Source organism: Phalaenopsis equestris, unplaced genomic scaffold, assembly GCF_001263595.1.
Source record: "Phalaenopsis equestris unplaced genomic scaffold, ASM126359v1 Scaffold000761, whole genome shotgun sequence".
Classification (NCBI taxonomy): domain Eukaryota; kingdom Viridiplantae; phylum Streptophyta; class Magnoliopsida; order Asparagales; family Orchidaceae; genus Phalaenopsis; species Phalaenopsis equestris.
Genome location: NW_018165201.1, coordinates 2601778 through 2615564, shown reverse-complemented (window position 1 = coordinate 2615564; position 13787 = coordinate 2601778). Strand labels below are relative to the sequence as shown.

The 13787-nt window shown below is 37.0% G+C and overlaps 1 protein-coding gene across 1 annotated transcript in view; it reads left to right on the top strand.

Moving 5' to 3' along the window:
• LOC110030882 (oleoyl-acyl carrier protein thioesterase 1, chloroplastic-like) overlaps nt 1-13787 on the top strand; it is a 48133-nt gene that overhangs the window by 4545 nt on the left and 29801 nt on the right. Inside the window, exons 2-4 of the mRNA XM_020733842.1 lie at nt 114-247; nt 329-442; nt 4817-4912. Of these exons, the coding sequence (XP_020589501.1) occupies nt 114-247; nt 329-442; nt 4817-4912 (344 nt within the window). The remainder of the gene's footprint in view (nt 1-113; nt 248-328; nt 443-4816; nt 4913-13787) is intronic.

Here is a 13787-nt window from a genome sequence, read left to right as displayed (position 1 = left end):
ATATATATATATATAATTTATTCTCTGCTGGTTTTTTTACGATTTTACACAGGAAAATTTTAATTTTCTTTTAATATCAATATTATTTTTATTTTTTAACAAAATCAATGTAGGAAGTTGGTTGCAATCATGCACAGAGTGTTGGGTTTTCTACTGATGGTTTTGCCACAACCACCACCATGAGAGAACTTCGTCTTATATGGGTCACTTCTCGTATGCACATTGAAATATATGAGTATCCTGCATGGTAGGTAGTTGGGTTTTTTTAAACTTGACTTATTTGATCTTTGTTCTTTGTTTTGAAGCTATTATGTATACTTTGTTTTAGGGGTGATGTTGTTGAGATTGAAACTTGGTGCCAAGGAGAAGGAAGAATTGGCACAAGGCGCGATTGGATTCTCAAAGATTTGGCTACTGGTTTGGTTATTGGCAGAGCTACAAGGTACTTCATCCGATAAATCTAACATTTTGTGACCTTTTTATATTTCATTCATATCTTGAATGTACAAACTGTGAGATAATTGTTCAAATCAAACAATTTTGGGCATGGATTTATTTCAATGTTCACGGTATAAAATTGTTCAAACTCCTAGTTCAAACTCCTAAGCCGATGTTAAGCTCATGATCGTTTATGTTAATATGGAATTACATGAGCGGCTTGCATGAAACCTTTTATGGTAGAGGATTCTTGCTGGCCACTCATGAATTTCTTGGTTAGAATGTGGGTTAATGGAACCAAAGAGCATTTTTCATATTAATCAGCATTGTTTTTGTGGTATTACCCACCACCTTCCCAAGCAGTTCGCATCACAAAGATTATCTATTGAAATATGATACTGTAGGGTAGAAACTGTTTTATAGAAAAGGAAGAAGTTGTTCCTTTTAGTTCATTCTGATGCACACTCTTTGATGCAACACAATATTGTCAAGTTAATGATATTTATGGTAGAATCCAAGACATTTGTGTGGATAAAAAGATAGTCATCTCTGCAAGCATTGCATGACTAGAATACTTTTTATGTTTCCATACAAATGTTGAAATTTAATTTTGTTATTTCTTTGGTATTCTTTTTTATTTTATTTAGTTATGTTAATTTTGCAAGGGTGGGAAAAGAGAAATAAATTATGTTTTACCACTGTGCATTTAAAATTTAATGCTACTCATGCATTATTATACGAGAAGTTGCCTTAAAGTCATTTTGATCATTTGGATGTAACCTTGTGATACCGTTCTAGGGCTCCTAAAAAGTATTCTGGGAGTAGATTTAGAGGGGAGGAGGTTGTGGAATAGCAAATGAATGATTTTATGCGAGGGCTTGAAGTAGAATAAACAATGAAATCTGCTGTCGAACAACAAATTTGCATTGTTCAATGGCTGTTCTAGTGAGGCAACCGATGAAACGGCATAGTGCGGGCAGCGAGGAGGTTCAGCACTTGTTCCCGAGGAAGATACAAAAACAACACTTGCAAAAGGAAGAAGATACAACATTAGCAAAAAATCAGACAAGATGATCTTCATAATACTCAAACAGAGTAAAAGTCTTACTTAAACCAGAAAACAATAACACAAATAGTTTCCTAGTAGAAAATAACCTATTTTGAAATAGAGAAATAGGAAATAAAAAAATTAATAACTAAAGGAATAGGAAAAAATAAAGAAGGAAAGAAATATGCTAAAAATAGGAAATTTTGGGTGTCTTTATTGGTTGAACTGTAGCTGAATCGCGGCTTCTCTCACGATCTCGCTTTCTGTGGTCCTCGGTCCATGGAATTGAGGAGTTCCTTAGAGCAGATGCTCTGTGTCATTCTCTTGGGTTTGGAGAAGCTTCTTCTTCCTCTATGGAAGGACCTCGTTCGCTCATTTTTGCAAAAGTCATCGTTTCATTGTCATCAACACGGTCGATTTCGCTCGAAAAGGTATAAAAGAAAGGGATTGAATTATTAAAATTAATTATTTTATAAAATTAGAGTTTCTTTCTAGGGAATTAAGTACTGTTCAGGAAAATTGTATACTCATTTGGAGAAATTTTTATAAAAAGTAGGGAAATTTAAGTACTCATTTTTTATGCCTGAATATCTGTCCAGAGAATTAAGTTCCGTTTAGGGAAAGTTAAGTACCTATTTGAGGAAATTCATGTTTGTTTTTGGTTTTTTTAGGTTAATTGAAGACCCAACATGTATTTTAAGATCGGTGGGTTAACAAAAGACGATATTTGAAAATCTTAAGGTGAACATCTGCATGCATCAATGTATTCAAATAAAACATTAATATAACTTCAAATCTTAAATATGTCTTTTAAAACAATTCTTGATTTAGTTCACGTTTTAAATTTATGTAAATTATCTTAAGATTTGCAAAGTTATTTAAGATAACTAAATATATGAAATTAAACGCATGCATGTGCTCCAACAAATCTATTAATGTTTAAATTTCAACGCTTTCCTGCGCGAGTTAAGGTTAAACATTCACTCGCTTGATATGGTAAGTGTGCAAAATTCTTTTAAGAAAATTTAGGATTATTTTAAAGTTAAGGCCCCTTATATTTTGAAAAAATTAAATTAAAGATAATAAAATCATGCATGCTTTCAACCGGGCCGTCTTGTTTATCGGAAAGAGTTGCAAGTCCAAGTTAATTAGTCCAATCCTCCTTTTCTTAAGGGTTGGAGTTGACGAGTTTGATATTTTTCACAATGTCCAAATAACAAATATAAGAATTTGCAAGTCCAAATCATCTAGTTCAATCCTCCTCCTCGTAAGGACTGGAGTTGACAAGAATAATATTTTACAAATATGCAAGTGTCAAATATCAAATGAATTTCAAACTTAAATGCTTCAAATACCCAAATCCTAGATGATGATCGTGTGACTGAAAAAATCAACTGGAGGGGCAACTTGTAAATTAAGATTTTCAAATCTAATTTTCAAAGAAAATAAATCAAAACATTTAAAGTAAAATTAATCACTTACAATAGTCTTAAAACGAATGTCATACACCCTCCACAACAGTTTGTCGAGGGTGCTAATTTTTTTGGTTGAGTTTAACTCATAATGAGTGAATCACACAGAGTGTATCCTTATATTCACACTCAAAGCAATTTCACATCAGTAAGGATGTGACCCGATTCATCTGTCTGCATGGTTTGCCCTAACCACTCCACAAAAAATAACTGTTATGATCAGATCCCTTTGATTGGGCGGTTCACCACCAAACGACTCTATTATAATATGGTCATGGTTGCGTCCCATATGTTTCCCAAAGGCTTTAAACCATTTGAGTTGTGAATCATAAGGGTATATTTGATTGAGGTAAAGTTTTCTGTCAACTAAAACTGATTTAAATGTGTCACCTTAGACAAATATCCACCCTAGATCTATAAGGGTCTCTTGGACGACGTAATTCCCATGGTTGTTGACAATGATTTTTATGTTAGGTTGGGTCGATTATCTTATTTGACTAAATATATCCGAGACCATGATGACCCAGGACGACGAAACTTTGAGATCTTGATTGAGTTTATCAATTCTTTCCTCCATCCATTTTAAGCTAAAGGTGATAAATTCTATAATTTAAATCCTAAATTTGTTACTATTATATGTTGAATATTGTGCTTAATGACTAATCTTAATTAAAAGTGCTCTCCAATTATTGGGATGTGTAATTAACCATAGGAGCTTGTGCCTATGAAAAACCTTGAACTCCATATCAAAAAGTCCTCACAAATCAGGCTTAATTTTATATGTAGTGTCTTATCTATAATTCAATCTATCTTCTCAAACATCAACGAGAGTCCGAGGTGCGAATTTTTGGAGCCCACGGGATAAATTATAACCTACCTTAAATTTTCACGGAGAAGCTATTTATGTGATTATTTCATCTCTACGGCTCTCCATGGCTCCCTTGAATTGACCAAAATGCCGTTGATGTGCCTGGTCTAAACACTAATGTGTGACTAACATTAAATTTTTTATGCAAAAATGTTAAAATTTGCATGCAACAATTTTTTTTCCTTCACACTTACAACGTTTAATCATAGCTCTTAAACTGACTGGAAAATAATAAAAATAGTTTCCAACATTTTCATGAAAAATGTAAAAGTATGCTAATCGTGCAAATACATATGCGGTAGGTCATTCATTTAGCCTCACTAATGTCCTCCATACTTCATTAAATTTTATTTATTTGCTTTTCTGTGCTGCATCATTCTTTTGCCAGAGGAATGTTGTTGGATGTTTCATATATGCAGTGAGTTGTTAAAGATATTATTTTTATTATTTTAAATTGTTAATATTATTCACGTTATTTATTGCTTTGCTGCTACAGGTCAGGATAATTGACTTCTTTAGGAAGATTTGTATTTCAGTTCCGCTTTTGTTGATGGTTATAATAAGAAATGATGTCAGTAGTGGTTGATTAAACTAGATGAGTTGATTAAACCAGAAAATGGCAGAATAATCTACTATGCGGCATTCTCATCAAATCTTCCTATTCCTGTTCTATTTTAATGATATCTTCACAGTGCTTGAGCTTCATTTGCTTAATTATTTTTACTTAGGAATTTACATATGTAGCACACAATTCTTACATATTTTTGATGTGATATGAAAGATTTGAGTGCTACACGGGTAAATATGAAAGTTTGGGTGTGAGATGCAAATTCATAAGGATTTTGTGCTATGTATGTAAATGCACCTTTTTTACTTTTATCCTTTCTATACAAAAATGAGATTGGAAATAATTGTCTATCACAGATCTTGGCTATTTTTAATATTGAGTTGCTCTGATTCTCACATTTGGTTTATGTTTCATGATCACAGCAAATGGGTCATGATGAATCAAGACACTAGGAAGCTTCAGCGAGTAAGTGATGAAGTGAAGGAGGAATATCTTGTTTTTTGTCCGCAAACGCCCAGGTAATATTTGCTAGATTTTTTTTTCTTTCATTCTGTTTACTTCTACTCAATGTCAGGAAATTCATTTTCTTTTTTTTTTTAAAATGTAAAGAATTGTTTTGAGATAAAAAACCTATTCATTTCATTAAAATTTGGGCTTATTTAGAGTTTTAAAATATTTAAAAATAAATCCCTAGATTTTTTCTATTCATAAATATAACCCTACATTGGATACAAATCTCAACACTCTCCTCCCTCAAGATGAGCAAAAAATATCCACTAAGCCCGTCTTGTCACACAACATAGACATATCTAATGAGCTAAGTCCTTTAGTGAGGCAGCCGACCACTTGTTCTCTAGTAGCTAAATGAGTAGCTCCAGTAGATCGTTTTTCAACTTTTCCTTGATGAAGAGCCTATCAATCTCCACATGTCTGGTTCTATCATATTGCACTAGGTTATTGGCAATGTTGATCGCTGACTTGTTGTCGCACCACAACTTCATTTTAGCTCCTTGGTCCACCTTGAGCTTTACTAACAATGCTCTCAACCACATCATCTCAACAACTCCAAGGCCATGGCCCTATACTCTGCCTCTGTTGTTGACCTCGCTACTACTGACTGTTTCTTGCTCTTCCAAGAGACCAAGTTGCCCCTACAAACATGCAGTATTCAGATGTGGACTTCCTGTCATCCGTAAAACTCGTCTAGTCAGAGTCACAATAGCCCTCTATGCTTACATGTTCATTCTTTCTGAAGATCAACCCATTTCCCGGTGCACTTTTTAGGTACCTCAGAATCTGATATATTGCATCCATGCGTCCCTTCCTTGGATATGTAGCGACTCACCACACTTACTGCAAATGATATGTCGGGACGAGTGTAGATTTCCTACCAAATGATATGTCAGGAGAAGAGCTGAATCATATCGCCTGTGTAATCAAATTCTGAGATGGATGGTGTAGGTGTCTCAAAAGTCAGGGTAGACTGGAACAAGGGACATGTTGGCACGAGTGGCGCGACAGATATTGTTCCCTCATTCTGCCTTTTTCTCCTTGTATACACCCTCAGCTCCACTTGAGCTTGAGTCCCACCATTTTCGAGCTCATTTTTCTCATTTTCCAGCTCTTCCTCAGTCGAGTCTTCCCACACAACTATACAAGGCATCGTTCCCATCTGCACCAATCTCTCACCATCACTACTCTCCCCCTCTCGCCATACCGCCAACATTTGACGAGTCACTAGAGGGTGGGTGTAGTATGGCTCGAACACTCTAAAAGTCACATCCATACTTACAAACAGTCTCTTCTCTATTGGGCTACAACAAACATACCCCTTATGAGTGGATGGATAACCCACAAAAAATACACTACACAGCTCTGAGATCCAGCTTTCTTATTGATGATCTATTATCCTTTATCAAGCATTCAGAACTGAATGCTTTCAAGGGAACGATCACACTATTATCTTCTTTCAACAAGGCGTAAGGAGATCACCACTCAAACACCCTTGAGGGCATTCTGTTGATCAATTGAGCGGTTGTCAAAACAACTTGCTTATCACAAATGTTTTGGGACATTCATCGAGATCATCATGCTTCTGACTACCTTTAGAAGGTGTCTATTCTTCTTGTCTGCTACTCCGTTTTGTGTCGATGTGTATGGATAAGTGGTTTGATGTTGTATCCTTGGGCTGATAAATGCTCCTCAAACGTCTTGTTGGTATATTGTCCCGTTATCAGAGCCAATACCTTCACTACTACACCGTATTGAGTCTTAATTGCCCTATGAAAATCTTTAAAGTAAGCAAACACATCATTTTTATTTTTCATCAGATATAACCATGTAACACAAGAAAAATAATTAATGAAAGTCACAAAATATCTGTAGTCATTCATCAAAGTTATAGAATAAGGTCCCCATACACTTGAGTGTACCAAATAAATAACACAAGAACTCCTATATCCAGAACTAACATAAGAGCTTCTAGTGTGCTTACCAAACTCACATGCATCACACACAATTTTTTGTTTATTTACCTTTTCATACAAAGATTGATACAAATGATTCAACAAACCAAATGAATAGTCTCCAATGCGCTTGTGTTGTAAAAAAAACACATCTTCCACACTCCTCCCAGATCCTCCTCTCCAACACTCTCTGTTATGGATGTCAAGATTGAGCCAATCCATTTTTTATCTAAGTACCAGAGTCCACCATGCCATGTGTCAGTCCCAAATCTCCGATCAGTCCCCTTCTCTTGAAAAATCAACTTAGGAAATATAAAAAAAAACATCACATTTTAAGTTGGAGTATCATGACACTAATGAATAAAATGTTCACTGGAAAGGAAAGAACATGCAAAACATTGAACATAGTTATAGAATTGATACATTTTACTATACACTTACCAGCCACAGACTGTGTTGTACCATTAACAATCTGAATGTTTTCTGAAACTGCTAGGTGAATATATGAACTCACTACCAACACCTATCATATGCCGAGATGCACCAAAATTTACTATCCATTATGGCGATCTTGTGGTGGATATAGAGACAATAATATGTGTATCACGATTACCTTTGGCTTAGGGAGCATAAGTAGCAGTATTTCCCTTGGATGATGATAAGGTGGATGCATCATCAGTCACATCACATGCTGCTCTCTGCTTTCTCTTCAATATCTCTAAAAGCTTGTGATCCTCGTCGGTAAAGGCCACCCTGTCTCACCCTCATTCTCCACTACCATCAATATCACCCGGTAGCCCCCTTTTCCCCTTTGGTCCCAACGATTATGACCATAGCCTTTAGACTGACCAAGTCCACCAGTCTCTCCCTCCTTGGGTGGCTTTAGACAAGCCTTGCTCAAGTGTCCCACTTCTCCATAGTTGTATCACCTGAGGGTCTCTTTCTGGGCACCTGTCATACCTGAGCTCGAGATGTGCGTGGAAGTCCACTCATCTCAGAGTGTAGCTTCATGCGACTCTCTTCCTGCAACATCGCGGCGATGGCTTCATCCAGTGAAGGAATCGTTGCCTAGGCTAGAGGACTGATCTCCTCTAATAAAAAACCGGGTTTAGATGAGCCAGAAACTGCATAGTTCTCATCTGTGCAAAGATCTCCCTCTTTTTACAACCCGGATCATCACAACTTGACATAGGTGATTAAGATCTTGACACAGCCACTCCAGCTCTATGGAGTACTCCTGAATCTGAAACACTCTCATGTGGTTCTCAGCCCCATCATAGGTTCTCTTCAGCTTTGCCCAAATATCATTCACCTTCCGAAAGACATCCACTGATGTCACAATCGATAGAACCATCAAATTGAGTAGCCACGTGTAAATCAATGAATGTGTATTCCTCCCCTCACCACTCTCAACACTGCCACTCTTTGGCTCGACTTTCGTCAAGTATCCTTCTAGCCTCTCCTCTACTAGAGCAGTCTCGATCCGACGCGGTCAACTTAGATATGTGGCCGGTCCATCGAGCTTCAGATCCATAGGAGGGAGATCTAGTTTCATCTACGTCGGAGCACGTTCGGAGGTAGTGGCTTCCGTCGAAATGCTAGTTTCCTGTATGAGCTTGATCAAGACCTTCAGAACTTTAGGATCTACCTTCCCCAAAAGTTTTAATCTTTTACCTCCCATAATATCTGCGTCGCTTGACATCCTCAGTCACAAGGATCCAAATTTTTGTACACAACGATTCCTTTGTTCTGTCTCCACTGCACAAAGCCGAAAGCCCGCATCACTTTTGTTCGGTATAGTTGCAAGCATTACAAAATTCCCCCGCTTTCTACCGCACAAGCCTTCCTTTCCTTGTGTTCGCTTGATTCAAACACGACATGCATACTTTCTCCTCCACCGAAGTCTTCTTCCATCCGGACGTAACCCACACTGTTGCCTCTTCGAACTCCTCGGGCTCCAAAAACCACGCCTTCGACTTCTGCAATTCGCGATCCTTTCTCCAACTGCAAAAGCCAACATTTCTGTTTCTCATTAGAAGTACATTTACGGTTAGAGCCAGTCAAGAAGGAAACAACTAAATCTTGCCATTCTGAGACCTCTGAAACTCCCCGTACTGAAATATTTTGCTCCTTTGCGTGACTAGAGTCGACGCCCCCTACTCGCATCGAGAAGTTTCAACCCACTAAGCATAGCTAGCGAGGGAAGCAACAACAGGATCGCATCATAGAAGGACCGCGAAGCTCCATTTTTCTCGTCGTCTGCTCGCACCGCACAAGGATTCCCGAAACTTTGGCGGCTATGATACCATAAAGAATTGTTTTGAGGTAAAAAAAACCTAATTCATTTCATTAACACTTGGGCTTATATAGAGCCTTGCAACTTATATAGAGCCTTGAACATTTACAAATAAATCCCTAGACTTCTTCTATTTACAGATAGAACCCTACATTAGATACAAATCTCAACAAAATAAATCATACATGATACTTTCTCTAGTTGACATTACTAATTTCTTGAATTGGAAGATTATATGCTTAAGTATGATTTCATAGAATTTTTTGAGAATCTAGCGTAACATTTGTTTTCTTCTACACAAGCCTGCTGATTGAGACCTTCTCATTTTCTTTTCTTCTTTTCCCCCTCTTGGATTACCTTTGAATTGCTAGATTCTCTTATTGGAATTGCTAGATTCTCTTATTGAACTCTCCCCTTAGGATATGAGAGCATTGAAGATAAAAAGTTTAGAGAGAAAAGGAAGGGGAAGGTCTTTATGAGGAAGAGAAACCAAGGGCTTGCTTAGGGATTCACAATTATGAGAGATCCCATGTAAAGATCCTACCGATACACATCCAGGAGATCAATTTTGTATTATTCTTTCTCATGAATTTTTTTATGTATAGTTGGAAAAGAGCAAAACGCAAATTATGGAGGTCAACGTGAGAGTCTAAAATCTTTCATTTTAGTAGATCTAAAACAAAATACATGTAATATAATTTTGTAGTAATAAATCCAGTGACTAGATTGTAACAATGCGTGATCAAGTCTTTAAAAGGAGTGAACATTGTAAATATCTCAGGTCTATTGTTTAAAGTGATGGTGATATAGATGAGGATGCTATTAGTAGAATTCCAGTTGGATGGTTGAAGTGGAGAAATGGATCGGGCCTATTGTGTGATAGAAAAGTATTGCTTAGACTTACGTGAAAATTTTACAAAATGCTGGTGAGACCTATAATGTTTTATGGCGTAAAATGTTGGCCTGTAAAAGAGAAGCATAAAATTAATTGTTGCTGAGATAGAGAATGCTCAGGTGAATGAGTGGCTTTACACTTGAAGATAAAATGCGAAACACGTCTTTGGAAGGGTTGAATTAGCTCCAGTGGCAGACAAGATTAGAGAGTGTCGCCTTAGATGGTTTGGTCTCATTAAATGTTGATCATTTGATTACAAAGTCAGGAGATTAGATGTTTTAGATTGACTTATGTTAAGAAATATAGAGGCAAATCTAAAAAAACTTGGGCATGATGTATAAAAAATGATCTTAATTTATTAGAATCAAATGAAAAAATGACACTCAATAAAACAAATGAAGAAAATGATTCATGTAGTCGATCCCACTTAATTGGATAAATACTTGTTGTTATTGTTCTTGTAGCAGGTAAAGAGAAAATAACAGAGTTGGATGGATGTACAGACACATGCGTGCACACACATGGGGAGGGGGGGGGGGGGGGGGGGGTGTAAATTCATAAGATAATGAAAAGCACCAAATTGCTTAAACCTTACATTAAACCGATTCAAAAACTTAAATTAAGTAGAATCCTGTTTTGATTAAAAAGGAAGACTATTAATAAGTAAAATGAAGACTATAAATAAGGGAAATGATCATTCATGTCTAATTAATAAATAGAAGATAATTTATATGTTATGAAAGACAACTTTTAAGTGTAGGCACCTAGTAGGAGCGAACCTAATGAATACATGAAGTAATAAGAAAATGATCAAGTGTTGTACGAATATAATGTGATACGACCTAAATTAGCATGCATCTACAAGAGAAGTGAAGTGATCCAATTCATTATAGAGAAGCTACATGTGTAACAAAAGGGCACAAGAAAACACATTTTTTTTTTGAACTCACGTCTACTTAATCTTTCCACAAAAGAGAAGCTTCAAATCTCTAAGCTAAATATTAGGGAGAATTACACAAGATAATAAGTAATTATTCCCAAAATTGATGTCCTTGAATTCTCAAATATTTATTCAATCATTTTTAATCATTCATATTTTTTATTTCTTTTAAGAAGTTATCTCAGGTGCATCGCCAAAAATTGTATCAATAAAGGTACCATCATTTTTATTTACATTTATATTTTCGTGCACAAGTACAAGAACGTTTCTAACTAGTGCTATAAGGAGACCACTGATTGAGTTAAACATTTACTTTTCATTTAAAAATATTTAGCGACTTTCAAACATTAAATCCAACGCTATCATTGTCGGTCCCAAGCCTGTTGACCTCATTTTTGTGAGGTCTTTTCTTCTCCTCCTTAGAGCCTAGGTTCTAGCTCTAGAAATTCCTATAGACCATCTTAGAAAACTAGAATTGAGACTCACCTTTCTAGAAATTCCAGCCAATTCCTATTTTCCTTTGATGTCTAACATCTTTGACACAAAATCATCGTCTTATGAACGAGCGGTTATGGGCTATGTTGCGTAGATTCAAGGAAAATGTTCCAAATAGGACTTCAAGCCTTAGGAAAACATCGTCACGACCTTTTTCGTCACATACACACATCAAATACACGAAGTTCACGAAATTGCGCGAAATCGGTCTTCAATTAAGCCCAAAGGACGGGTGAAAATGCGAACTTCTCCGGACGACCTCCGACGGCAAATTGGACGGCCCCAACGCGTCCAAGATACCAATTTTGGTAGGAAATGACACCCATATTGTCATACTCTCGACACGAGAAAATTGACATGCAAATCGGTGAATTCGTCAAAATGACCTCTGACGGCAAAACAGATTGCACCGACACGTCCAGAATGTCGATTTTGCCTAGGGAGGACACCCATTTTGTTACGTTGCTGCGCGTGAACAAATCACGTATTATTTAATATATATATATATTAAATTGATATAAACCAAATTGTTTCTTTCCTTAAAGCCCAAAACCTAAATCCCTAAACCACACGGCCCGAGCCTTCCTTCACGTTCGCGAGGCCGGCCCGAGCTTCCTTCCTCGTTCACGAGACCGACCGGGTAACCCTCCTCGCGAAGCTTCGGCCGAGGTCCCCTCCTCGTACGCCTGCTGCCCTGCGAAAGGCTTCCACGCCGTGCCACGCGAACTGCTCCCCTGCAACCGAGCTTCGTCATCTCCTCACGCGAGGTTTGTCGCTTCCCTTGGCTCGGCTCACCGCCCAGGTAGGTGACGGGAAATGCATCTCCTCTTCCCTTGCTATATAAACCTCACCCACTTCGGGGAGTTCTTAGGGCTGGCCGAAAATTCTTGGAGAGGGTGGAGGTGCTGCCAAAATCTCCTCTAAATCTCCTTGGTTCGATTTTTTTTTTCTTGCTCTGCTCATCTTGTGTGCTTGAGGCCTTTTGGAAGTGCTGTGGAGAAGATTTGTGGAGATTTCGGAGCCGAAACTTTTGGGGAAAGGGGAGGTTCTGCCGGATTCGTCACTGGTTTCTTTTCCTTGAAGTTTTTTTTTTTTGTTTGTTTCGGTTTGCAGCAAAGGTAACCCTCTTCCTCCTCCTTTCTTCAAGCATTTGGAGGAACTATTATCTTTTATCCACTGAAATCTGGGTTGATTAGTTTGGGTTATGAATCGATTTCTTGCTTAAATTAAGCAAATCTATATACGACATTTGTCTTTTAATAATTTTGAGACCTCTTCTTTGCTGTGGTATAATGAAGGAAAGCAAGACTTAAAAATCCTGTAGGTTCTGAACTCATCCTTTTATTGCTTGAGAGGATTTAGGTTAAATATTGCTCACATACTTGCCATGTTTATAAGCTTGTTTGCTTGCTGAATGCCACTGTTGTTGCATAATGTTTGGAGGAAATCGTATAGGTAGCTTTAGCTTTGCTTCTACCATGAAGGGAGCACCTTAAGCAGATAGAGTTTTGCCATTTTATTTGCCGCTTGGGGTTCTTGGGTCCCAATGTTGTCTTGGCCTTACATACGTAGCTCTTGAAAACTTGTTATTTATACAGTTTATATTCAGTTGCTTGGTGCTTCCCTCTTAAAAAAAAAATCTGAAAGGATTCTATTTAATATTTGCAATGGTGGGGGACCTTGGTGTTTTGAAATTTTTATTGGTTATAGTTTATGTGTGGCCGATTTATAAAAGAATGCAAGCTTTGGTGTTCGATTTGTAAAAATCTGTAAGCTTTGGTATTCTATTGGTAAACAATCAAACAAAAAAAATTTTAATCTAAGTGTTCGCGATACTTTGGTCCTCCAAAAGGGAAATTGGAAATATGACATATAATTCTCGCAAATTTGCATGTCACATTGCTAGCATCTTGAATAATTCCAATTATTTACATTTGGTGGCTTATTCGCAAGATCTGAAAAGTTGTGGGTGTTATCTTTGTAAAAATCTGAAAATATTGGTTAGGCCTATTTGCAAAAATCTGAAATATTTGCGGGGCTTATTTGTAAAAAAACCTGAAACATATGCGTGTTATCTTTGCAAAACTTGAAACATTTGATTGGTATATTTGCAAAAACCTGAAAGGTGTGGGTGCTCTTTTGCAAAATCTGAAAAGTGTCGGGTGTTCTTTTTGTAAAATTTGAAATTTCAGGGTTGTGGTTTTCTTCGCCGTGATGGTTTAAAATTGAGGCTTTTGGAGATTTTATTTTTGGTGTCTCATATGTGAAAATCTGTAATTTTAGGTGGCTTATTTGAAAAATC